The following is a 26,826-nucleotide window of genomic DNA, read 5'->3' as shown; positions in this document are numbered from 1 at the left end:
TATAAAAAATTGTTGTTTATTCAATGAGCAAACATCCATAAAGACACAGATTTGAATTCACTGTTCTTCATACCACTTGAGCCAGCAATTATCACTATGCCTATGATATAGTCTTATAAGACAAGATTTTTCCAGATGGAGGATTTTCAGTAACTAAACTTGATACCAACTTGTCCCTCACTGTGATAAAGCAACATGGTTGAGGGCTTGGGTTGATCTACCAGCTCATCAGTCTGGAAATGGAGGGAAAGCAGAAAGGAAGCATTTAAAAATCTATAAATTCCAGTACTGTTGCATCACTTAGTCATCTTTGTTTTTTTTTTAAGATTTCCACAGCACTGGTAATATTTGACTCCAAAAATTACATTTACAACATATATTCTTTTCCCTTTAAACAAAATAGATTTGCTGACTCAAATATTGGATTGGGGATTTTTCTATGTAATTTGGCTTTCAGAATATTTCCCTGAATTGAATATATCAAATGCTATTCCTTATTCTAAAATTTCTCTCTAAACATAAAATCAAGAGAAAATAACTATTACATGGAAAAAATCGGGAATATGTGACTTTCAAATTAACAAAGAGAAAATATAAAATGTAAAAAGCATAAACACAAAACAGAGAAAAATGGAAAAGCATGCTCATAGTAGGCTGAGAGGGAGGGAGCCGTCTAGAAAGGTACCTGGAAGTATTTGCTCTCATGGGGAAATGATTTTTGGATTTCCTTCATATTGAGGTTTTTTTGGTGTTGTTTTATCCAGAGGCCACTGGGCAGATAGAATGAAAGTGCTCTTAGATTATTTCTTAAAGGAATTGAAGAAATGTAGAGAAAAGAGTAATAATCTGAAGCAGGAGTGGTCTAGAGGAAAATGATGCAGAAAAAAATCCTTCAGGAACTGTAGTGTTTGAAGTTTGGCAGGCAGTAATCTAAGCAACTCTCTAGGTAGGTTTTTTAAAATTATTTTTTGGCTTTTTGGTTCACACCTGGCAATGCTCAGGGATTATCCCTGGCTCTGCACTCAGGAATCATTCCTGATAGTGCTCTTATTCCTGGTAGTGCTCAGGGTACCATACATGATACTGGCAATCAAACCTGGGTTGGCCGCGTGCAAGGCAAACACCCTACCTGCTGTGCTATCACTCCAGCCCCTCTCTAGGTAGTCTTGAAAGAGACTTCTACCTTGCAGAAATTCTCAGAGAAAACTAGAAACTCTTGATAAGAGGAAACCACCAACCAGTCTCTTGGGAATATGGAGAAGTTCTTTGAGGAACCAGCATCCAGTCATCTTTCTTTCAGACATTTTCAGGAAAAAAAAAAGAAAAAACAATTGCAATGATGGAGTGGTAGTGATGATGGTCACTGTCACTGTCACTGTCCTCCCAGTGTTCATCAATTTGCTCGAGTGGGCCCAGTAACATTGTGAGACTTGTTACTGTGTTTGGCATATCGAATACATCGCAGGTAGCTTACCAGGCTTTGCCATGCGGGTGAGATACTCTCAGTAGCTTGCCGGGATCTCTGAGAGGGGCAGACGAGTGATGATAGTAGTGATGATAAATTTAAACCAGATATCAAATACATTTTCTAACACCCCTGAAACATATTTATGAAATGGGATAGTTACTCCTACTTTACAGGTGAAGGGCGAGGTTTATAAAGATAAAAAATTTCCACTAATTTCTCTTATAGAAACAGAATTTGAACCCTGGCTGTGTGCACAGAACACATCAGCAAGTCATTCTGAAGTTGCAGTGAGACTGGAGAAATATTCAGTGCCATATTTTCCTATCTAACACTCCTTTTTTTAAAATAATAATTTATTTATTTATTGAATCACTGTGGGAAAAGTTACAGAGCTTTCAGGTTTATGTCTCAGTCATGTAAATATCAAACACATTTCCCCTTACCAATACTTATTTTTAACCGCGAACCCCAATAGAACCCGACCTCCCACCCCTCCCAATTCCTGTGAGGCAGATGAGTTCTAGTTAACACTCTATCTACTTGGACTAGATTCATTGTTTCGATAAAAGATGCACCATTATTATTTAGAGTTTACGACCCCCCCCCCCAAATCAGACATGCTGAAAAAGCGTTGTGAAATGATTTGCTTTCTACAGCTGGGTATTAAGAATTAAATGATGTCTATCGTGGCCGCACGGTTTTGGATTTCTGCTATTTTACTTATTAACCCTGGAAGTATTTCTATTAAAAGTTAGATAGTTAAGAGATTGGTTTCTGTGCTCTGGAGTCGTGGCCGTGCCGGAGAGCCGCTCTTGGGGGGCAACTGGTGACCTCGGTAGGGCGTGAAGGACGGACCAGAACGCCCCCCTTCCCATGAGGTCCCTGCCGCCCCCACCCCCGGCTCAAACCTGCTGTCCACAAGGCTCCCATGCAGCCGCCATCTTTCTTTCCAGAGAGGTGAGGGCGATTGGGTCAACACCCTTTCCCCTCCGGGCAGGCATGCTGGCGCGGTTTAACACATAGTCCATTTGCTTTTCTGCTCTAACACTCCTTTTAAACACAGAAACATAGGCTGGTGACCTAGAAGATAACTTGCTCAATCTGGAAGATAATTATCAGATAGGCAAATTCTCTTTTAATTGGAAGAGGCAAAGGACAAAGCCTATTTAAACATCAATATCTAATTGTAGTTATGAAGCATAATATTAATATTGGGGAAAGACAAATAACACAGCAGCCAAGTCACTTGCCTTGCACACAGCAGCTGACCCAGGCTCAATCCCTGGAACCCCATGAGCCTTGCCAGGAATGATCCTTGAACACAGACCAAGGACTGAGTCCTGAACACAGTTGGGAGTGGTTCAAAACACAATAACAACAAGAAGAAGCTATCTGTCAACAACTAGTAGACGTAGCTAGGTAAGGATGCCTCAAATATTAGCAGAAAACGTTTATAGGTTTCTCTACACATGGTGGATGCCTGCATTCTCATCTTTCCCAACTTCAGCTCAAAATTTAATCCCCTATTTACTTCTATAATATTCTGACTTCCCTTGGTAATGCTCACCAAATTTTTGTTTGTCTTTTGCTTGCTAGCATTTTTTTTGCACAGTTCAACTCTGATCCTTATCAGTTAACGTATGTTGGGTATAAAGTATCTCTAAGGAAATGTTTATGCAATACTACCACACACCTGTGAGAATGGTCTGTTTGAAAGACTAGAAGTAGTCTTTTCTACATTATTGTATTGGCACAAAGGTATGAAGTAAAATGAATTCATATCCTGCTGGTGGGAATATAAACTGGTGTATCCCTTTTGGAGAATGGTGTGATGTTTCTTAGAAAACTAAAAATAAATATCATCTGATATGGCAATATTATTCCTAGGAGTTTACATAATGATAGGAAAGTATAAAGCCAACAGATATTTATAGCATTATGTTTATACTATTTTTAACAATATTTAACAGTATTCTTTTTACAATAGTCAAAATATGGAATCAATTTGAATGACCTCTGACAGATAATTGAAAAAATGAAATTGTGGCTTTAGGGATAAAATGGATGGATCTTAAAGTGATTATGCTAAATGAAATAAGTCTGGAGGTAATAGAGAATTACTAGATGGTTTCATTTATAAGTGGACCATAAATAGTCAAAGCTAATTGCTGGATATTAACCCTAAATGTTTTAGGCTTCATCAGTGAATGTCTCTTTTCCTCCTCTCAGTGCTCTTGGGAGCATCCCTAATCCCCCAAGTTTATCTTTAACGTTTTCTTTGTATCTTATGTGCCATTTTAACAGTTCCCCAAGTCAGTCTTTGTTGCTTATAAGCAAAAACTTTCTGGTAGTTCTGGACTTGTAATTAGTAGTGAATTACCTGTTTTTCTATTTTCCCTATGACCTTTTCATATTTTACTATAGAGCAATGTTCTTTGCTTAAACAGAATGACCATTCATTCTGTACTCCTAATATTTGGGGGTTGATTAACTCTGAAATATATCTACTTCTGGGCATCTATTATAATTATTTGACTCAGTCTTCAGTTGCTGTAGTTCCTAACACACCCCCAAAGGGAAGTTCCACCATGGGATTGGAATGGATCCGGGATGAGTGGCAAAGCCACCCTGCCTTCGAAATGGGACAGTCCAGAAAGTATAAATGCATGGTCCTGTTGCAAGTTGTTATGATGTAAGAGACAGAACCTCCATGAGAAAGGACAAGCTGAACTGTCCTGAGAACTTAGTCTGAGATTTACGGTAAAAACCTTGCTTGCTCTCAGAGAACTAAGAGCCCAGAGAACTAAGTTTTGTGATCTTTATCTCTTACTGTGTGTATCCAAACAACTGCAAGTATTGATAAGAAGTAAACTTAATTGTTTAACATATACAACTTAAGGGAAAGAGAAAAGCAATATAGATGTCCGTGGGAGACGGAGTGTTTCCTTCAGTTAATCTCCCCAAGACAATTGCCTCTACCAAAATGTTTTACCTCCATTCACACTTACATGCAGTCCTATACCTCAACCCCATTCAGATGTGCTGTAAGTATGCTAGCAGCTCTCCATCAAATGGGCCATGGGTGAAAATGGTTTCACCATTAGTCTGTGATCTCCCTTCTCTTTGTTCTCTCCTGGGGAGGCCTGGGGGTGGAGGCGGCTCTCTACCATTAAACTCAAGCATTGCAGCACCCATGCTTTGTGAACTCACAGCTAATGAAATGGCAAAACAATACAAATAATTCTTAAACTCTGAATAGTGGTGCTCACCAGAGGGAAATGAGTAGGAGAAGTAAGTAGATGAAGTGGTTTCTTATTACAGGAGATACACTCAGAAGAGCTGGGAGTGTGTGTGTGTGTGTGTGTGTGTGTGTGTGTGTGTGTGTGTGTGTGCACATACACACACAGAATCCCCTCACTGCTCAGAGGCTGTCAAGATCACACACTGTTGAGTAGCCCATGACTACATACCTGGGATCAAATTCGGAGCCTCAAATATATGAGGGATGTGTTGTTACCACTTGACCTACTACCCTACCCAAGGGGGTAGGTCATTTTGATTATAGGATGGCATTAGAACTCTAGTGCTTGGTGTTGTGAAACTTCTACACACAAGTGCTGTGAAACTAGTCACACCAATTTTTACAGTGAGTCAAGTATTTGTATGTTACAGTACAAATATTATTGTAAACCATAGGGAAGTCAATAGAATTTGGTTTAAGTGCTCATTATATTGAAATGGAGGACTGTTACAGAATTTTAAATGACATGAGAAATTTATGTAATTATTAAGTGAAAGGACACTGTCACTGTCACTGTCCTTCCGTTGTTCATCAATTTTCTCTAGCGGGCCCAGTAACATCTCCATTGTGAGACTTGTTGTTACTGTGTTTGGCATATTGAATACGACACAGGTAGCTTGCCAGGCTTTGCCCTGCAGGCAAGATAATCTCGATAGCTTGCCAGACTCTCCGAGAGGGACAGAGGAATCGAACTCAGGTCGGCCGTATTGGCCGCGTGCAATGAAAATAGCCTACCTGCTGTGCTATCGCTCTAGTCCCAAGTGAAAGGACAGTAAATTATAAAATTGTAGGAGAGCATGATATTTTTTAAAAATATGTTTTAGATGCATAGCACCACTGAAAGATTCATTCTGAAATATAACATTGCTTCTCTGGATGGGAGATGACAGGTGCTTTTTATCTTTATTTTGTTGCTTGACTTTAGTTCTTCCTTCCTTTCCTTTGTAGTTGCAGTTGTTTTGATGGGAAGTTCTCTACTTGGTTGCTGCTCACACACCACTTGACTGTAATGATTCCATACTCGTTTGTGATGCTCATGACCACTTGGTTGGGGCATGCTGGAGATGGTGCCAGGGATCACATATGGCAGTTACATGAGGATTGCAATGGCATGTAAGGAGGACCCGGGGATTGAACTTATGGCTTCATGCCTACAAGTCAGGTTCTATTCCAAATGAGGCATTCCTACACGTCCCTACTTTAATTCTGTTTTAACAAAGAACATATTGATTTAGAAAGGAAATAGTAATAATAGACTACGGTCTGGAGCAATAAAAATAAAGGGAAAAGAAAAACAGTGTGTATAGTGGTCACTGTGCATCCAGCTTCAATCCCCAACATCCCAGATGATCCCTCGAGCCCTGCCAGAGCACAGAGTTAGGAATAAGCCCTGAGCACAACCAGGTGTGGATTAATAAAAAACAAGAATAATAATAGACAAAATTTCAAACTATATAGAAGTACTGAGTCTCCTTCAAATATAAAGAATGACTTGGCAATTAGTCCATGATGTACTGCTTATTTAGTCCCTTTGAGAATATTTCAGAAAGAAGAAGACCCAAATAAGGGAAAGATTAGGAGAAGGCTAGAAAGGAGCAAGAAGAAAGAGAGGGAAGTAATAAAATAAAAGGAAAGATTTATAGAGTTAGGGAAAAATCTAACTCCTTGAAGGCTTATTCAAGGAAGAGTGTTAGGCTACCTTAGCAATTCTTATTCTTACTGGAGATAATATTCCTATTTTTTTGTCTTTAAATTATTCAGTAAGATCAATTGAAGGTAGGATGATGATATCATGTGACTTACTGTCCTATTAAATATTACTGGAGTCAAAAATTTAATCGAAAGTTAACACATTTCTAGAATGTGGCTCATACATTACAGAGAAACTTGTGGCTTACCTTTCTTAAGTAAAATTCTAAAAAAAATCCAACACCAATGGAAATAAATTTCAAATATTATGTATTTAAAAGCATTTAAGTGCTTTTTTATCCTCAAATTAGTTTCACAGAATATTTTATCTGTGATTCTGTGCAAAGAAACATAAGAAAAAGCATGAGAGAGAGAGAGAGAGAGAGAGAGAGAGAGAGAGAGAGAGAGAGAGAGAGTTCTAGCTCACTAAGGCAAAGAGTGGTTTCTTCTCATTTACTTGTTTATAAGCCTGTGGCAAAAATAAAATTACAAAGAGAAGACAGAAGTTTTCATTTCCTTTCAGTCACTCATTTCCTTTGCCACATTCCTTTCTTGCCACTAACTAGACAGCTTAATAGACTATGTTTCTGCTATTATCAATACTGCCAAGCAATTCCTATCGCATTTTAACACAATGCTCATTTAAAACAGCATGTGGTGTCCAGAAGGGAAGAAAAAGTTAAAAATACCTTGAATACCTCCCCAAGTCAGCAAGACAAAAAATAATAGAAGAAAGAAGAAAAACCAACCCAAAACAAAACAAAAACCTATGACCAGAAAATTTCCTGTCACTGGCACTTTCATTTCCTGTCTGAATTATACAACACATATTGTTGCCAGATAAAAAACCTAGAATTGATTTAGAGTACTCAGTACTTCTAGACTTTATTATTAAGACTAATCCTGAAATTTTTGCTATTCACAGCAGATAAATAGTAGATAGAGTAGATAGCAGATAAATAAAATGATTATTATTCAGGATCCAAGCTCAGGTATAAGCTTCAATCAAGGGGAGTTTACATTTATTGGTGATATAATTTAGAATTCTAGGCTCATGGCTCATAAGCTAATGATTCAGAAATGTCTTCTCTTTTTGGGAGATGACAAATGGGTAGATCCCTGGCAAAACTCCCTATCTCCTTATTTGATCTCCTTGCATTTGACAAAGGCCTTATTCTGCCAAATTCTTTACTGTTTACAGCTCAAAAAATGAAGATTTGATGTAGACAGGAAAGAGACTAATGGCATTGCTAGAACACTTTTGAGGTTGTAACTTTGAAGAGATAAATAATACTCCAAAGCAACATTTCTCAACCAGGGAGGTTTTATGTCCCTCTGGAGGTCCCCAGAATAGTCCAAGGTGGTCATAGGGGGAAAAGTCATGTAAACAGGAGCGACAGCACAAGACTAGGGCATTAATTGGTAGGACAAGGGGAAAAATAGGAAGAAAACAATGTCAGAGGGGAAAACGGTGACAAACACTGCTCTAGAGCACTTAGTAGGTGCTAGGTCCGGAACCAAAAGTCTAAACATATTCTAAGGATATTTAATATTTTTTATAAAATTGCATATTTTTAAATCATAAAAATTACATATTTTTATATATTTAATGTTTAATTTACAACTAAATCTTTTGGCTATAGAAACAAAGGTAATATTTATGCATTATTTGCCTAAATTCCCCATTTAATCTTTTTAAGATTCTTACAAAGCTACATTATTATCTACTCTATTATATATATGAAAAGATTAAAGCAAAGATAAATTATGCAACTATGTATTCCCCTGATACTTTGGTGTTTTTAATTCTCAACTTCATTATAGAAGACCTTTTGGTAGTGATTTCATGCAGAGGAACATGAGGAAAAAAACCCACAAAGGAAAGTGATTCTAGGTCATGAAGGCAAATGGTGATTTCTTTCTTAGTTGCCTGTAACCCCATCCTCAGGTCCTCCCCACCCACTCTGCCATAACAATGACAATATTTAAGGGACAAAAAAAATATTTACTTTGAAATAAGAATTATAGAGACCTCATGGCAGATAGAGGAACAGAGAAGAGAAAAGTGAAGAAATAAGATAAGTTTATTGGGGTGCGCTTCCATGCAGACCCTTGCAGGCGCCTGCCAAGACTGGGATGGAGTCATGCCCTGGGAAAGGTAAGCCGGATTTTAAGTTGTCTTGGGCGGGACAAGGGAACAGAGATCAGTGGGACCATGGTGTTTGATCTGAACTTCTGTTATATATAGGAGGTTGATGTGAGGAAGCATGGGATGCAGTATGGTAGCTTCCTGGCACTACCAGGAAGGGACAGAGTGATCTCTGATTCCGGGAATTTTGCTATATCATCACCGATCACCATTTGGTCCCAAGTGGTGCCATTAGTTGAGCAAACCTTACGAAGCTTTTATCAAAACATGGAAAATCTCCTCTATTCCAGCTGCCTTCTCCCCCATCTCATGAAGCAGTCTTCCGACCATGGAGCAGTCTTCCTGGCCCTTGTCTCCATTGTCCTCATGTGTTAGTCTCATATTATGTTATTTTCTATTCCACAAATGAATACAGTCATTGTCTGTCCCTCTCTTTCTGACTCATTGCACTTAGCATGATAATCTCCATGCCCATACACTTATAAGCAAATTTCATGTCAGTGTTGGTTGGAGGGATTGCTTGGTATGGGAGATTTGTGCTGAAAGTGAAGGACCAAACATAATGGCTTCTTAGTATCTGTATTGAAAACTATAATGTCCAAAAGGATAGAGAGAGTAAGAGGGAAATTGTCTGCCATAGAGGCAGGGGAGGGTTGAGATGGAGGTGGTGCAGACACTGGGACATGGGTAATAGAAAATATACACTGGTTGAGGGATGGATGTTCAATCATTGTATGGCTGAAGCTCTCTCTCTCTCTCTCTCTCTCTCTCTCTCTCTCTCTCTCTTTCTCTCTCTTTCTCTCTCTCTCTCTCTCTCAATTTAGCTATATTGATTAACTTAGATAGACCTTCCAGGAACAAGGTCAATGTTTGTAAAGGAGTCTTTGAAATGTGTCATTTTACTCTTTAGTTTATCTAACTCTGACAACATTCTTAAATATATTTGCACTCAGTCTAAATGAGTAGCTTGTTACTAGATAATTTGATTTCTCTACCAGAACAATAAATAAAGAAGATTGTTACCTGAACTAAGAGTATACCTTGCATCTTTCTTCCTTTATCCACCCTAAATGACAATTTTTTGTTTGAACTTTCATAGGTACATTGCTTCTTCCTGAACTAAGGAAAAAATATGATATGTGTGTGTTTCTGTATATATATATATATATATATATATATACACACTTTCTTCTAACTTCTATCAGAATATTTACAAAGTTTGATTTATACATATAAGATTTGGACGGAAAGTGAACAAAATCACGTTGAAATATCCTTTACAATTTCAAGAGCCCATGATTGAGTTTCATGTTTAAATATTTTATTTTGCAATAAATAAACTTTTCAGAAAAGCTCTAACCCTAACAGTGTTCCTCTTTACTTTACTCAGGTACCCCAGGAATCAACTTTACTCAGGTACCCCAGGAATCAACTTTTTGTATAATTATAGCATAATTTAAAAAGTGAAGTAAACATTGAATAAATCTGTTAAACAAACTTCAAATTTTCTCCCTAAGATTACTCCCATTTTATTTTTATCAGTGTACATTTTTAATATTAAGGATTTGATCTGGAATCCCATCTTGATATTTATTTGCCATACCACCTTGCTCTTCCTCAATTTGTTATCCTTCTTTAAAACTTCAATGGCACTACACGATCAGTTTTTAAAAGATGATCTTGTTTTCTTATATTTAGGATATGATTACATATGTATATATTTTAATTTATTTATATTTAAAATTTTAAACACCATAATTTATCAATTTATTCATAGTTGTGTTTTATACATTGGATATTCCAGCACCAATCTCACTACTGTTTCATCTTCCCTCCACCAGGGTTCCTGGGTTCTCTTCTATCCTCAGTCATCCATATTGCCAGGCACGTCTTTAAGTTTGGTGGTTAAAGTTTGGATTTCTTGTTTTCAGTGTCATCGACTCTGTGGTTTGGTTACTTAGCTATAGAACTTCTTCACACCATCTGATGTACTCAGATCCACTTGGGCCCTGTTCTTTGCTTCTCTTCTCCCTCTCTCTGAATGGGGCTGGAACAATAGCACAGTGGTAGGGCATTTGCCTTACAAGCGGCCAACATGGCCGACTCGAGTTCGATTCCTCCGCCCCTCTTGAAGAGCCCGGCAAGCTACCGAGAGTATCTTGCCCGCAGGGCAGAGTCTGGCAAGCTACCCGTGATGATTCGGTATGCCAAACACAGTAACAACAAGTCTCATGATGGAGACGTTACTGGGCCTGCTCGAGCAAATTGATGAACAACGGGAGGACAGACCGACCGTGACTCCGTTCTCCTCCTTTTTATACTCTGGGGTCAAAGGTGATATAATCATTCCACTTTCAGATTGCATTCCCTTATGTTTAGGATATGATTACATATGTATATATTTTAATTTATTTATATTTAAATTTTTAAACACCATAATTTATCAATTTATTCATAGTTGTGTTTTATACATTGGATATTCCAGCACCAATCTCACTACTGTTTCATCTTCCCTCCAGTTCAGTTATTCAGTTATTTTTGATAGCATATATGAATGATAGCATCCATGCTTTTAAAGGGGAAGAATCAATATTGTCAAAGTTACCATACTAACTAAAATACAGATTCAATGCAATCCCTGTCCAAATTCAGACAACAACATTCTTCAAGGATTTAGGACAGTCCATAATAAAATTTATGTGGAATCATAAAATATCTCAAATGACCGAAACCATGCTGAAAAATAAGAAACTTAGAGATATCACCTAACTTGAAAATATACTATAAATGTACCATAGTAATCAAAATAGCTCTCTCTATGTATATATACATATATAGAGAGATGTGTACGTATATTACGGGCTCGTCTGAACGTGTGGAGAGTGGTCTTAAGCATGGCTGTGGCTAGAACCGGAGGTCTTCAGCTGCCGGGGCACTGTTCAGGGTGGGGAGGAAAATTCAACCCACCCTCCTCAGGAGGCCCCGGTGAGGACAGCCAGGCATAGAGGCAGGAGACTCTGCGCTATTCTCTTCCGGGAGCAGGCTTTTATAGTCTCTGGGTCTTGGCCGTTGATGGGATTACACGGTGCCGGGGGCAGTTGGTGGGTGTAATGCCTACATACTGGAAGATGGTGATCTGGGTGGAGGAGGCCCCAGTCCCAATCCGAGCAGGCTTGGAGATCTACGTCCAGGGTCCTGCATACCTGGGTTCCTCTACCGATTCCTTCATGTGTGAGTTCTTCAGTAAGGGGATTTAAAATTTTTATTCATTGTGGTTGGAGGTGGGGGCAGCTTCTAAGCAGTGCTTAGGAGGCGGTTCAGGCCCCCTAGTGATCTTGGCCAGCTACTTCAATGGTACAGAGCAAGGGCCTGCAGATAAGATATTGCTTGTGGTGCCAGGAATATTCAGGCCACCATGCAGGTGCTGGAAATTTTATTTCCACAACCAGTGGCACTGAAGGCTCAAGGGCTCATCTAGAAATCATCAGGGATCATGTGAAACCAGGATTCAAACCAGGCCAGAACCCTGCTAGACATATGCCCTAACCACTGTGCTATCTCCCAGCACCTAATGAGAATTTATTGGTTTTCCTGTGTTCGCAGGTCCTCTCTCTGTCTTTCTCTCTCTCTCTCTCTCTTTCTCTCTCTCTCACACACACACACACACACACACAAAGACACACACAGTTCATAGTTCACCCATCTTCATGTATTTGATGCAAGACTACTCTTCACATGTTCAGAAGAGCCTCACGCATGAAGGAACCAGCAGCGGAACCCAGGTGTGTGGAACCTGGGGTGTAGATCTCCAAGCCTACTCAGATTGGGACTGGGTCCTCCTCCATCCAGACCTCCCATCTTCCAGTATGTAGGCTTTACACCCATCAGCTGCCCCTGGCACCATGTAATCCCATCAACGGCCAAGACCCAGAGACTATAAAACCCTGTTCCTGGAAGCATGAGCCGCATTTGCTGCCATGTTACATCTTATTATCTAGTTCTTACTCTGGAGAACCTGGCAGGCTACCAAAAGTATCCTGCCTACATGGCAGAGTCTGGCAAACACCCTGTGGCTTATTCAATATGCCAAAAACCAGTAACAATGATGGGTCTCATTCTCCTGACCCTGGAAGAGCCTCGAATGTGGCACTTTTTAAAATCTCGGGGCTAGGATGAAGGAGACGTTACTGGAGCCTGCTCGAGGCAATCGATGAACAACAGAATGACAATGATACAGTGATATTACGGGCGAGAGGGACTGGTTCATGGTAGGAAGCTTACCAGAAAGGGGAAGAGAAGTTAAGTTATGACAGAGAAGGGAACATGTGAGAGTGAGAGAGTAATTTTTGCAAATGATCACTCTGGACAAATACTGAGTGCTAAAAGGAGGGAAAGTGATATACTTGATACACTTTCAGTAATAGTATTGCAAATCACAGTGCATAAAAGGAAAACAAAAAGGAAGAGAAAAAGTTTGTGCCATAGAGGCAGATTTCAGGGATGGAGTGATTGATGGCGAGAGGGAGGGAGAGGGAGGTGGGGAGGCATCAGGAGGGCAAACTGGGGACATTTGTGGTGGGAAATGTGCAGTTCTGAAGGGTTCTGAAGGGACGAATGTTGGAACATTATATGATAAAACTCAATTGTAAACAACCTTGTAACTTTATCTCACGGTGATTTAATAAAAAATAATTTTTAAAAGCACACCAAAGTGATGTACACATCATCAGGGTACACTAGTGATGTTCACTTAGATCACTGACTGTGGTGGAAATTTTTATATTTATCTGATCTAGCTACTATTTTCTCTTTTAAAGTAATAGGCTTTGAGGGGAGATACTTTGAAACATAGAAATAGCCCAGCCTCTTTTTATTTGCATGTATTTCAAATAAACAAGAGCTAAGTCCTCTTATCCTTCAAGAGCTGTTGCTCCTATGATTTTGGATTATATTTTTATTCTTCCAGCAAGTCCCAAAAAAGTAATGAACTTGCCTTTTGTTTAGTCTTTTTCTTGTTAGAAGCATTGGAGTGACACTAATTATCATTCTTTTTATGCCAAGCCAAAATTGAAATGCTATATCCAATTTTATTTCTATAAGGAAAAGAGTACAATTTTTAGCCAATGCATAAGTGAGAAATACAATTTTCAAGGGAATCTATGTTTATTTAGAAATAACTTAATAGTTTTGAACACTCCTTAAACATGTCATTTTTGTTCTGAGAAACACTATAAATAAAACTCTACTGGAAATCAAATATACAATGACTGGAATCTGCTAGCTATCTCTGTAACCTTGGTTATGACTCCCTCCCTCCAATAATTCACCTAAAAAAGGGAGTGGAATATAAGAAGGTGAAGATGTTCTCTAATCACAAAATGCCCTGATTTTGTGACAGTGACCTGTTTCTGATGGTTGCAGAGTAACACCACATATTTCAGATTTTTCTATGTACCAATCTCTTTACTGAGCATTTAGCAGAAAAAAAATCATTTAATCATTATTATTTTCCCTGAGGAATGTAATACTATCCCATTTACAGAAAGGGAACCAAATTTCTGACAGATTAAGAGAATCAGTTGAGTTGATGCAGATCATGAAAGAGGTGATATTTGATTGCTCATCTGTGTACTGGAGATCAATGCTCTGTACACAGCATTTACTTTCTAACTTTGAAATAAAATATAAGAAGGATGTAACACTCTCCAGGATCTTGTTTGTACATATTGATTCTTGAACATAATGATGATTTAACGATTTTTAAGAAACAGTTGCTCAACTCTTACACTATGTAAAATTTTGTCCTAAAATTTTTGGAGGAAGAACATGGGATAGTTCCTGTTGCACAGGGATTGTGACACTTAGCAGAATAAAAGAGATATGACACATCAAAAGATAATCAAAACACAGCAAGCACCGTGCACATGCTAATAAGGGTAAAGGCAGGTATCAGCTAAAAGACACTTGTCACTGTGGTTGAGTTAGAGCTTTAGTGGAAATGTCCTGCTTCTGGTCTTCAAGGATAGTAGGACTTCCTGAGGGTAGGCAGAAAGTGGGGAATAAATTAGGAAAAAGTGGGCAAATGTATGAAGTATAGAATTGGCCTATACAGACAAGAAAATCACAATGAGGCATGTACTCATTCTGATTTTTGCTCTTGCATACCTGAAACTTACATAATATTACACAGCAATGCTATTTAAAATAAATACTGTCCAAAAAAGTTCAGCCTAAATGAGAGTTGGGGAAGGAGGGACTGAAGAGAATGAGCTGTGTTCATAGGATGGGATTTTTTTAGGGAGGGGCACACTCAGCTGTACGCAGAGTTTACTCCTGGTTCTGTGCTTAGGGATTACTCCTGGCAGTGCTCAGGGGACCATAAGTGATACTGGGGATTAAACTAGGTCAACTCAATGAAAAATAAAGATTTTCCCTGCTGCATTATTTTTCCAGGCCCAGGGTAGAATTTTTGATAGAGAAAATGAATTATATAAGGACAGAGAAATAAAAATATGACCAGAGAGATAATACAGAGAAACTTTCTTGCAGGTGACCAAATACCTTCAGTTCCATCCCAGACACTGAATGCGATTAGATAACCAAGCACTGCCAAGAGTCATCTCTGAGCACAGGCCGAAAGTCATCTCTGAGCACAGGCTTAGGCATATGACCTGAGTACTGTTAGTGTTCACATTCCCTCCAAAAAGAAAAAAGGGAAAAAAATTAAATGTAGATTAGGACTATGGGCAATGAACATATTTGAATTAAGCGGAGGTTCAATAGGGGAGAAATAGCAAGCAAGATAAGGGCACCAAGCAAAAACTAAGGGTGATAAATTTACCAGTTACAGTGTGGTGTGGGAGGTGGCAGGGCACTGAAAAGTGTTTGTGAAATAGAGTGATTTGAAAAGATATGATGTGAGGAAAGAGAACTTTAACCGAGGTGTGGGTTTGGGAGCTGGAGCAGGATCAGAAAGAGCAGCCTGCATATTATGGAAGTCTGCACTGGGCAGAGTTTGGTCTTTGGGGGAAGAGGTCTCAGAATCACAGAACAGCGAATTGTAATCACCCAGCTCTGATTTTTCCCAGCTGTGTACTTCAGGGAAGTTTCTCAGTGACCTTCAGTACCACTTGCAACTTCCAAATACAGGCAGTACCTTTACCACACACGATTGTTCACTGCTTTAGTTCATAATTTTAGAATGTATTCTATGAAAAAGAGTGAGTTAAGGGTGACTCCTATATATTTGGCCTAAACAAAAAAAAGTATTAGTTGCCTTTTACGTTTTGGTGAAACAAGAAAGTTTTTATTGAAACTTATTTATAAATATCTGGAGGGGAGAGATGGTGAGAAGGGAAAATACAGGCTTCTCTAGAGCAGAAGTAAGCAAGCAAAGAAGCATACAGATAAGCAAATGAGATACATGTTTAAGGGAGAATGTGGGCTTGAAGACAAGCCACGTTGTCATTCTTGCTACTTTTAAGTGATATACCCTGACTCCATTCATAGAACAAGGCATTTAGTGGCTGGTCAGTAAGTATTTATTCTTCAGGAAGGACAAAGGACTGGGACCTAGAAATAAATTAAATATGAATTTTAATCAACACAAAGAGAACTAAACTCTAATATATTATTGTATGGAATATGTAAATTAAAAGAAGTAGCTTGACCTTTTTAAGTCCCCTTATGTACAAAGAAGCAGAGGTGGAACTGTGGCAGGAAACAGACAGGAAGGAAGGAAGGAAGGAAGGAAGGAAGGAAGGAAGGAAGGAAGGAAATTTTTTTCCTATGGGAGACAGTGAAGACAATAACAAATTTCTCACCTTGAATAAAACAGATTTGCTATATAAATTTAGAAGAAAGTACATATGCAAACCCAGAAATTACCAAAGGATTTTTGAAAACTGGCTTTGTCTATGTATACCTCAGAAAATTGTCCTATACAAAATTTGGAGCTCACCTTAGGAAACTATAGACAGAAAATCAAATGCCAGTTCTTTTCTTCTTGGTAACTAATTAAGACACTGGAGTCTCAGAGTCTCAATATGATAACCCCCTCCCTCTACACACACACACACACACACACACACACACACACACACACACACAAACACACACACACGCACACACACATTTCCTCTGATCTCTGCTGAAATGGAATAAAGACATGAGAAACATTTTCTAATTTGAGTCCTAAACTGGGGACAGTAACATCAAAAACACAAACATGGAGAGATGCAAAATTGTCTTTATTATCCTAGAAGCAGACTTGTAACGAATGAAAGGGGCACGATGTATTGCTATAAGGAGTCAGGGTTTCATTGCCATTCTGCTTCAACCATTGAATTCACATTCTCCTCCCTTTCAGCTCAGATGGCAGCAGCGGGCAGTGGACCAATCCATCCTGGGACACTGGCAGTGGCATGTGTCTTCTCCCTCGATATTCCAGGAACCACAACCAAAGCCACAAGCACAGCTAGTCACAATGGTTCCTGTATGAACAATGAGACATAGAGGAGCCTTTAGAGGAGGAAGGGCTATTCATTCGAAGTGAAGCCTCAAGTCCTTCATTTTGAGGTCTTTCTTTAAGGAAAAAAAAATGTAAAAATTGCTAATACAAATATATAGGACCCTGGAAGAGATTCATAAAAGGGAGGTAACTGTGAACTTTTCCCCTTTTGGTTCATAATAAATTTTCCTGAGAGCTGGATCATAACTTCCAAAACAGAGAAAAGGTGATAAAAAAAAGAGGCTGGAGCAATAGTACAGCATGTAGGGTGCTTGCCTTACTACGGACTCTGATTTGATCCAGAGCATCACAGATGGTCCCCCAAGCTCTGACAGGACTTATCCATGAGTACAGACCCAGGGGTAAGCCTTGAACTCTGCTGAATGTGATTCACAAACAAAAGGAGATTTTTAAAAATAAAAATAAATGAGGGAGTGGGAGATGACAACTGAGGACAGGAAGGGCTTGTATCTGAGGTCTTGAAATAGGAAAGAGAAGCCCTCTGGCAAAACACAGTACCCAAAAGAAGAGAGAGAGAACAATGGGGAATGCCCTGCCACAGCGGCAGGGTGGGACGGGGGGGGGGGGGGATGGGGGGGAGGGATGCTAGGACCCGTGGTGGGGGAGGATGGGCACTGGTGGAGGGATGGGTACTTGATCATTGTATAACTAAAACCCAAGCACAAAAATTTATAAGTCTATAAGTGTACTTCATGGTGTTTCACTAATAAAAAAAATGATAAAAAAAAAAGAGAAGCCCTAGATTTCTCAGCAGCAACGTTAATGAAAGTGGGGGATATATAAGGGCTCTCGGGAGCTATGATTCAGTCCCAGGATAATGAGACAGGGTAAGGTATAGGTGACAGACTGTTCACAATAGCCAGAATCTGGAAACAACCTGAGTGCCCAAGAACAGATGACTAGTTAAAGAAACTCTGGTACATCTACACAATGGGATACTACGCAGCTCTTAAAAAAGATGAAATCGTGAAATTTTCTTATAAGTGGATAGTCATGGAGAGTATCGTGCTAAATGAAATGAGTCAAAAAGAGAAGGACAGAGAGAATGACTGCATTCATTTGTGGAATATATAATAACATAATATGAAACTAACACCTAAGGACAATAGAGGCAAGAGCCAGGAGGATTGCTCCACAATTTGGAAACCTGCCTCATGTGCTGGAGGAAAAGGCAGTTGGAATGAAGAAGGGACCACTAAGTAAATGATGGTTGGAGGGATTGCTCAGGATGGGAGATGTGTTCTGAAAATAGAGTAAAGACCAAGCATGATGATCTCTTAGTATCTGTATTGGAAACCATAATGCCCAAAAGTAGAGAGAGAGAGTAAGAAGGAAGGTGCCCGAAGCAGAGACAAGGGCCTGAGTGGGGAAGGATACTGGGAACATTGGTGGTAGAAAATGTGTACTGGTGCAGGGATGGGTGTTTGATCACTGTATGGCTAAAACTTGATCATGAAAATTTGTAACTGTAGCTCACAGTGATTCAGTAAAAAATATATGGGTCACAGAGAATAGACAGGGGCTGCTACAGAGCACCATGTCTACCAGCTTTGCTAATGGAATTACTTACCTTCAGGACAAGTGGACAGGCTGCCTCGGCTGCTGACACTGGTACATGACAGCTTTACTCTGGAATATTTGAAATCTGAGTATGAGACAAACGCATTAGTAAATAACAATACTGTTTTTCATAATCCACTTCCAATTCCTCGTCTACCTCAAAGAAAATACTGTGTCCATAATCAGATTATTCACTGACTTTTAAGATTTGACTTCTCATTTGTAATAGGAATGTAGTAGTTAAACTTACCTCACAAATCATTTGTGATTTTAAATAGCATAATCTATATAAAGCTTTATATTATACATGACTCATAAATTACAGCTATATTCCTCTCTTTTCTTTCCCAATTCATTGACTCACTAACAGAAGAGGAAAAAAAACTATTAGCCAACAGATTAAAAAATAGTAATGAGGATGATTGCAACAGTGGAGGGAGGGATGGAGGGAAGTACAATTTGGACAAAGAAAGGACCACTATAACAATGCTACTTGGAAATTATCACTCTGGACAAGAATTGAGTGTTGAAATGAGGTAGTGATATACATAATAACCTTTAGTGCCTGTATTGCAAATCACAATGTCTAAAAGGAGAGAGAGAGAGAGAGAGAGAGAGAGAAGAAGAAGAAGAAGAAGAAGAAGAAGAAGAAGAAGAAGAAGAAGAAGAAGAAGAAGAAGAAGAAGAAGAATTAAAAATAGTGTCTGCCAAGAGAGAGGCTGTGGGAATGTGGCAAAAGGAAAACTGGGGACATTGGTGGTGAAATACCTACACTAGTGAAGGATTGAATGTTGGAACATTGCATGACTGAAAACCAATCATCAACTTTGTAACTATCTCACATTTAGTCAATTTTTTTAAAAGGTGAGGGGAAGAAACCACTAAACTTCAAAAAAATTAAATGGGCCATGTCCTGTGAGCACTGCCAGGAGTAATTCCTGAGTGCAGATCCAGGAGTAACCCCTGAGTATCACTGGGTGTGAACCCAAAACAGCAACAACAACAACAACAAAAGTGATAGAGTGTGAAAGACTCTGTATAGGAAAATTAAGCTTGAATAGACACAGAAAAATTAAAGTCTAGAATATAGAAATAGATTAGAGGATGAGTTACCATTTAGAAACACAAGGCATGATCAGATATTACCTTCTTTCTTCCCCACAATCCCATTCAGTCACCTTGAAGAGCATCCTTTATCTTTCCATCCACAACAGACTCAAAGGAAAACAGAGCATTGTTTGGGATCATCAGCTGGAGGAAGATGAGGACGAAAAGGAAGCCAAAGGATGACTTCATCGTGAGGCAAAGCAGAATCCTAGTGCTGGAAGAAAATGTGGAAAGTGTTTTGTTTTTAAAAATCTCAGCTCTAGTGTGTAGGGAAGGAATAGAAAAGGGAATATAGAGAGAATGCAAGGAGAAGATTGACTGTGTCTGTAAGGAGACTGGATCTCCTTAAGCAGTATGGAGAAGCAAGGGAGAGTAACAACAGAGTAGACTTACGGAAAAATCCAAAATCTCTCTCTCCAAGGACTGGGCAGGCCAGCAGCAGGATATATATATTGAGGTTCTTATCTGGATAGCCTTACACTACAGGAACCAGACACATAGAGACAAATTCCCAGTATATTTGCAAAGAACCATTCTAGCTGGGGTGACTCACCGCTATGATAAGCTTCATGTGTCTTTAATAATACACAACAACTACCTTTGTTCTGATTCTAGATCAAGAGTAATCTTATTGTCTTGCTGTTCGATCCTCGTATTTCCTCTTCGCAACTTGATAAGGTCAACACCTGGAGGATTTCTGTGGACTACTGCAAGTAATACCCATCTTGTTTGATTCCTTATGAGGAAGCGGTAGATACATGAGTTCCGCAGAATAAGAACCCTAGTTATCACCTGTCTAAACAGTCATTTTATTTTCCCTGGGTAATCCCATATTTGAAAAAGTAAGAAAAAACTCAGTAAACTCAATCAATTTCAAAACATGGATGTTTACTTAACCAGGAGCATTGTGATTGATTGCAGAGGTCTTGTGGAGGTTCAGTTTGGTCATTACAAGCCTGATCTTTCAATTTTCTCCATCATCTTTAGCTCATTGGCTTCCATACTTGGCTTCTTGTGGTTATACAGAAGCAGGTATTACAGTCTTAGTTCAGACCCTTTGCGGGGGACTTTGACTTTTCATTTTTGGAGAAAAGTTTTCCCTTAGTGTCTCAAGGAGATTCCCCCTTACATTTTATTGTTTATTTCTGGTTTACCTGGTCTTTTCACCATGTCAACATTGTAAGCACATAAGCTTTCACAATCCTCACTTCAAGTCTACTGTGCCAGATCTTTTTTTAGAACTCAATTTTTTTTCCCGATCTTAAAAGTGCAGATTTGTGTACTGAAGTATCCTACCAAAGAGGTCATCAAAGACATTGATATATCTGCTGCATAATGTATGAATATTCTCCAAATATGGAATAAGTAGCATGAATAATCCAACACCACATCACACAAAGGTTTGCTGATAAATGAGTTAGTGTTAAAGTCAGAGAAAATTGAAGCTAGAGCCATAGTATAGCAGATAAGGCATTTGCCTTGCACAAGGCTTACCTGGGTTCGATCCCCAGCATCCCATATGGTCTCCCAAGCACTTCCAGGAATAATTCTTTAGTGCAGGGCCAAGAATAACCCCTAAGCATTCACGGTGTGACCACCAAAAGAGAAAAAAGGTCAGAGAAAATGTTAAGGCTTAAGAATATTAGATATTGGAATAATGTACAAAGATTGAAGCTATGCATGTGAGTTAGAGAAACAGAAAGTTTATGAATCATTCTCCAGCATAAAGCATACAGTCATCAAGGCTCAACTCCACAATTTCAGAGAAAGTTGAAGAAGCAGGACAACTAGTGGAAAAAGTCAAAAAATGTGGAAGGATGCTTATGGATTGGGAGAATTAACATTGTTAAAATGGCAATACTCCCCAAAATATTATACTGATTCAATGCAATCCCTATAAAGGTAACTGATGATATTCTTCAAAGAAATTGATCAGACACTCCTAAAATTCATATGGAACAACAAACTCCCACGAATAGCTAAAACAATACTTGGGCAAAAAAGATGGGGGGAGGCATCACCTTCCACAACTCAAACTGTATTGCAAAGCAGTAGTAGTTAAAACAGCATGGTATTGGAACAGAAGCATATCCAGAAACCAGTGGAATGGGGTTGAACATCCTTACATACACCCTCAAATATATGAAATATCTGATCATATAATCTTTGATAAGGGATCAAGAAATGTGAAGTAGAGCAAGGAAAGCCTCTTTAACAAACAATCCTGGCAAAACTGGACAGCTATATACAAAAAATGGGCTCAGACTTCTACATAACACCTTGCACAAAAGTCAGAACAAAGTGGATTAAAGACCTCAACATCAGATCAGAATCCATAAGTTACATTGAAGAAAAGGTTGGCAAAACCCTCTACAACATTGAAGCTAAGGATGTCTTCAAGGATGAAATGCCATTGACCAAGCAAGTGGAAACAGATAAACAAATGGGACTATCTTAAACTTAGAAGCTTCTGCATCTCAAAAGAAAAAGTGACCTGAATACTAAGACAGTCTACAGAATGGGAAAGGATATTAACCCAATACTCCTCCAATAAGGGGTTAATATCAAGAATAAACAAGGCACTGATTGAACTCTACAAGAAAAAAAATCATCCAATTACATCAGAAAATGGGGTGATGAAATGGACAGAAACTTTCTCAAAGAAGAAATCTGAATGGCCAAAAGGTACATGAAAAAATGCTCTTCATCATTAATCATCAGGGAGATGAAGATCAGAACAACAATGATGTATCTTCTAACACCACAGAGACTGACACACATCCAAAAGAACAAAAGAAACCAGTGTTGACATGGATGTGGGGAGAAAGGAACTCTCCTTCACTGCTGGTGGGAATGCCGACTGGTTCAGTCTTTTTTAGAAAATGTGGATGTTTCTAAAAAAATAGAAACTGAGCTCCCATTTGACCCAGCAATGCCAGAGAATATATCCCAGAGATGCAAAAAGGTACATTAGGAATGACATCTGCACTTGTATGTTTATTGTAGCACTATCTACAATAGTCAGACACTGGAAAAAAACCAAGTGCCCGAGAACAGGTGACTGGTTAAAGAAACTTTGGTATATTTACATCATGGAATGCTATGCAGGTGTTATAAAAAATGAAACCATGAAATTTGCATATAAGTGGATCAACATAGAGAGTATCATGCTAAGTGAAATGAGACAGAAGGAGAGGGACAGACATAGAAATACTTCACTCATTTGTGGCATATAAAGTAACATAATAGGAGAATAACACCTAAGAATAGTAGAGATAATAGCGAGGTGGGTCACTCCATGGCTTGGAAGTCGATTTCATGTCCTGCGAAAAAAAGCAGGTGAGATAGAGAAGAGACAACTAAGTAAATGATGGTTGGAGGGACCACTCTGAATGGAAGATGCTTGTTGAAAGTACACTCACAATCACGACCATCCTGTTATTCGTCGATTGCCTCGAGCAGGCCCCAGTAACGTCTCCTTCGTCCTAGCCCTGAGATTTTTTAAAAAGTGCCATATTCAAGGCTCTTTCAGAGTTAGGAGAATGAGACCCATCATTCTTACGGGTATTTGGCATATTGGCTACGCCACGGGGAGTTTGCCAGACTCTGCTGTGTGGGCAGGTTACATTCGGTAGCCTGCCAGTTTGTCTAAAGTAGGAATGAGATAATAAGATGTCGCTTCCGGGAGCTGGTTTTATAGTCTCTGAGTCTTGGCCATTGATGCGATTACACAGAGCCAGGAGGGGCCAGTTGGTGGGTGTGACCACTGCCTACTGGAATTTGGAGGATCTGGGTGGAGGATGCTCAGCCCCAATCTGAGTAGGCTTGGAGATCTCAGCCCCAGGACCCGCATAGTGTACCCACAGAGTACACCATGGACCAAATATGATGGCCATTTGGTACCTACATTGCAAACCATAACAGCCAAAAGGAGAGAGAGAGTAAGAGGGAATGTGTCAGCCACAGAGGCAGGAGGTGGGAACAGAAGGTCGTGGCAGGACGAATTTTGGAGAACATTGGCGGTGGACAATAGGCACTGGTGGAGTGATGGTTATTCAAACATTGTTTGATTGAAACGTAATCATGAAAGTTTGTAAGTCTTTAACTGTATTTCATGGTGATTCATTAAAATGAAAAAAGTGGGAGAAAACCTGCCTCTGCTTTTGTTATGCTTAGTTTCATTTTCCTTTCCTTAGAGATGTTGTTCTTCTTTACAGAACTTCTTCAGCTCCATGTAGAACTTCTCGATTTCTCTTTCATCATAATGAGATGTTGGTGCGTAGACAACGAAGATAGAAACTGCCAGCAGTGAGCCACATCTATTCATATGTAAACGTCCGATTCCGGTTGTTAGGCATTCGAATGAATCAATGCTTTTGGCCAAGTTTGTGTTGACAAGGACACGACGCCTCCAACACCTCTTTTATCGCATGTTCCGAGGAACAATTCTTCTCCAGTGTCAAAAACGGCATGGTGAGATTTGTGCCTTCTTGTCTCGGTCAGACCAATGATGTCATACTTGATCATTCGCGTTTGTACCATCGGTTCCTCGATGGATGTATCTGATGCTAGCGTATGTGCATTGAAAGTACAGACGATCATTTTTGTCTTCCTTCGTTGTGGCACCTAGTTCGGCCTTGAGATTTTGTCAGCCTCTCCTTTCTCATCCTTCTCAGTGCTGCCATGTCGGTGAAGCCTTCAGGGTCAGGTGAATGAGACCAGTTGTAGTTACTGGTTTTGGCATATCGAATACACAACGGATAGCTTGCCAGGCTCTTCCGTGCGGGCGGAATACTCTCGGTAGCTTGCCAGTCTTTCCGAGAGGGATAGAGGCTTTTGGGGCGACCTCTAATCACCCTTGTAGGTGTTACCATATTTGAACCCTATCAAATATGGTACGACTGTTCCGAAGATGGGTATTTAGTGTCTTGTGATGTGTCGCACGGCTGCTTTGCAGCCGTGCGGGTCCGGAAAGCGTCTTGGAGTGTGGCGATGGCTGTGTAGTGGAGGTAGTGTTCTTCAAAAAATGCCTATTTCTTCTATATTTATACTATATTTTTACTATATGCTACACATACATATACAGCACTGTAGCACTGTCGTCCTGTTGTTCATTGATTTACTCAAGCGGACACCAGTAATGTCTTCATTGTGAGACTTGTTACTGTTTTTGGCATATAGAATACACCACGGGGAGCTTGCCAGGCTCAGGGCAGGATACTCTCCGTACTTGCTAGGCTCTCCACGAGGGATAGAGGGTTCGAACCTGGGTCGACCACATGCAAGGCAAAACCCTTTCCCGTGGTGCTACCCTCAGTGCTATCACTCCATAATACATTTGTGTGACATATACATGAACTTGAGGTTCAGAATGCTAGCAAAAAGACAAGGATGTGGGGCAAAGCAATAATAAACAGAGAGCAGGATGTTTGCCTTTCATGTAGCCAAATCCTTCTTTGATCCCTGGAATTTCATATGATACTCTGGACATCACCAGGAGGAGTGCAGAGCCAGAACTAACCCCTAAGCACCACCAGGTGTAGTACAGAAACAAACAAATAAAAGAATGTGTCCTTAGTTATCTGAGAGGATTTGAGAAAAAAATGAGAGAATGAAAGAGCACAGACTTAGATTTGATGTATAAATTGAGAAGTTATGGTCAGTCGGGTCGGCCACGTGCAAGGCAAATGGCCTACCTTTGTGCTATTGCTCCAGCCCTGGAAAACAGTATCGACACTTTTTTAAAAAAAAAAAAAACTAGGTATTGATCTTCCATATGATTTAGCAATTGTACTTCTTGGCATCTATTCCATGAACCCCAAAACTCTGTTCAGAAAATACATTTGCACCCCTATGTTCACTGCAACTCTATTCACAATAGCTACAATCTGAAAGCCACTCACAGTCCAAACAGATGAACGTATACAGAAATTATGGTAAATATACAGAATGGAGTTCTACTTGGCTAAGGAAAGTTGAAATCATGAAATTTTCTGCCATGTAGATGAATCTGGAGAGCATTGTGCTGAGTAACAGTCAGAAAGACAGGGACAGAAACAGAATGATCTCTCTCATATGCAGGATGTAAAGAAACAAAATAAGGAAACAACTAATGCCCAGAAGGAACAGATACCAAGATATAGTCTTCAGGAAGAAGCATATCACTGTTTCAGTGAGGAAGACTAGGATAGGGGAGGGACACTGGGATAATTGCGAAGGGAAGCTGACAACTGACACTATGGTGGTGGTGTGTGGCATTATAATGTTTCATGCACAAAACCCTGTTAAATATTGTAAATAATGCTACCTAAAATATAACACATACACTTATACTGCTACTCTTATGTCAAAGGGAAAATCCTGTGAAAATATATTGATTCCGTTCTGAAGATGCCCAAGCACCTTCAGCTCACAAAACGAATCTGGTCATCACTGAACATCATCGTTCAGCTGAACCTCAAGTAACATTTGTCATAGCCGATAATTAAAGAAACCAGACAAATGAGTGAACTAAACCAAACCAGACTTTTACACTATGTGAATAAAATAGAAGTTATGAGAAAGAAATAGGTAATGAGTAGAGTAAACCATGTAAAAAAAGGATCAGTGGCAATGGATGAAAATGAGACTTTTGGTAGTGAAGATAGTACATACATATGTTGTTTTCATAATGCTGAACGCCAGAAACCTATATAAAGCAATGTTATTCCCTGAATAATATGAATTTATTTTTTTAAATTTTTGCCTTTTTTGCTCACACTGGCTATGCATAGGGCTTACTCCTGGCTTTGCACTCAGGAATTAGTCCTGACTGTGCTGAAGGGACCATATGGGATTCTGGGAATTGAATCCAGGTCAGCCGCATGCAAGGCAAACGCCTTACTTGCTGTACTATATCTCCAGCCACATAATTTATTTTTACTAAGATGTATTCCTTTCAAATTCTTGGTAGTGGTGAGATATTACAGTGGGTAGGCTGCTTGCCTTGTACATGAGTCATCAGGTTGGACCTCTGATATTAC

At 39.4% G+C, this 26,826-nt stretch overlaps 1 protein-coding gene across 1 annotated transcript; it reads right to left on the bottom strand.

Annotated features, from left to right (window-relative positions):
* Positions 1–16,971: 16,971 nt before the first annotated feature.
* On the bottom strand, positions 16,972–19,993 carry RETNLB (resistin like beta). Its single transcript, XM_056109145.1, has 3 exons — positions 19,876–19,993; positions 18,708–18,782; positions 16,972–17,099 (listed from the first exon to the last, which is right to left on the bottom strand). The coding sequence occupies exons 1-3, from the start codon at positions 19,991–19,993 to the stop codon at positions 16,972–16,974; spliced, it is 321 nt and encodes a 106-aa protein (XP_055965120.1).
* Between the last annotated feature and the right edge of the window lie 6,833 nt (positions 19,994–26,826).

The sequence above is a fragment of the Sorex fumeus genome, unplaced genomic scaffold (assembly GCF_029834395.1).
Source record: "Sorex fumeus unplaced genomic scaffold, SorFum_2.1 ptg000265l, whole genome shotgun sequence".
Taxonomy (NCBI): domain Eukaryota; kingdom Metazoa; phylum Chordata; class Mammalia; order Eulipotyphla; family Soricidae; genus Sorex; species Sorex fumeus.
The sequence above is the reverse complement of the archived record's forward strand: the minus strand, read 5'-3'. Positions and strand labels throughout refer to the sequence as shown.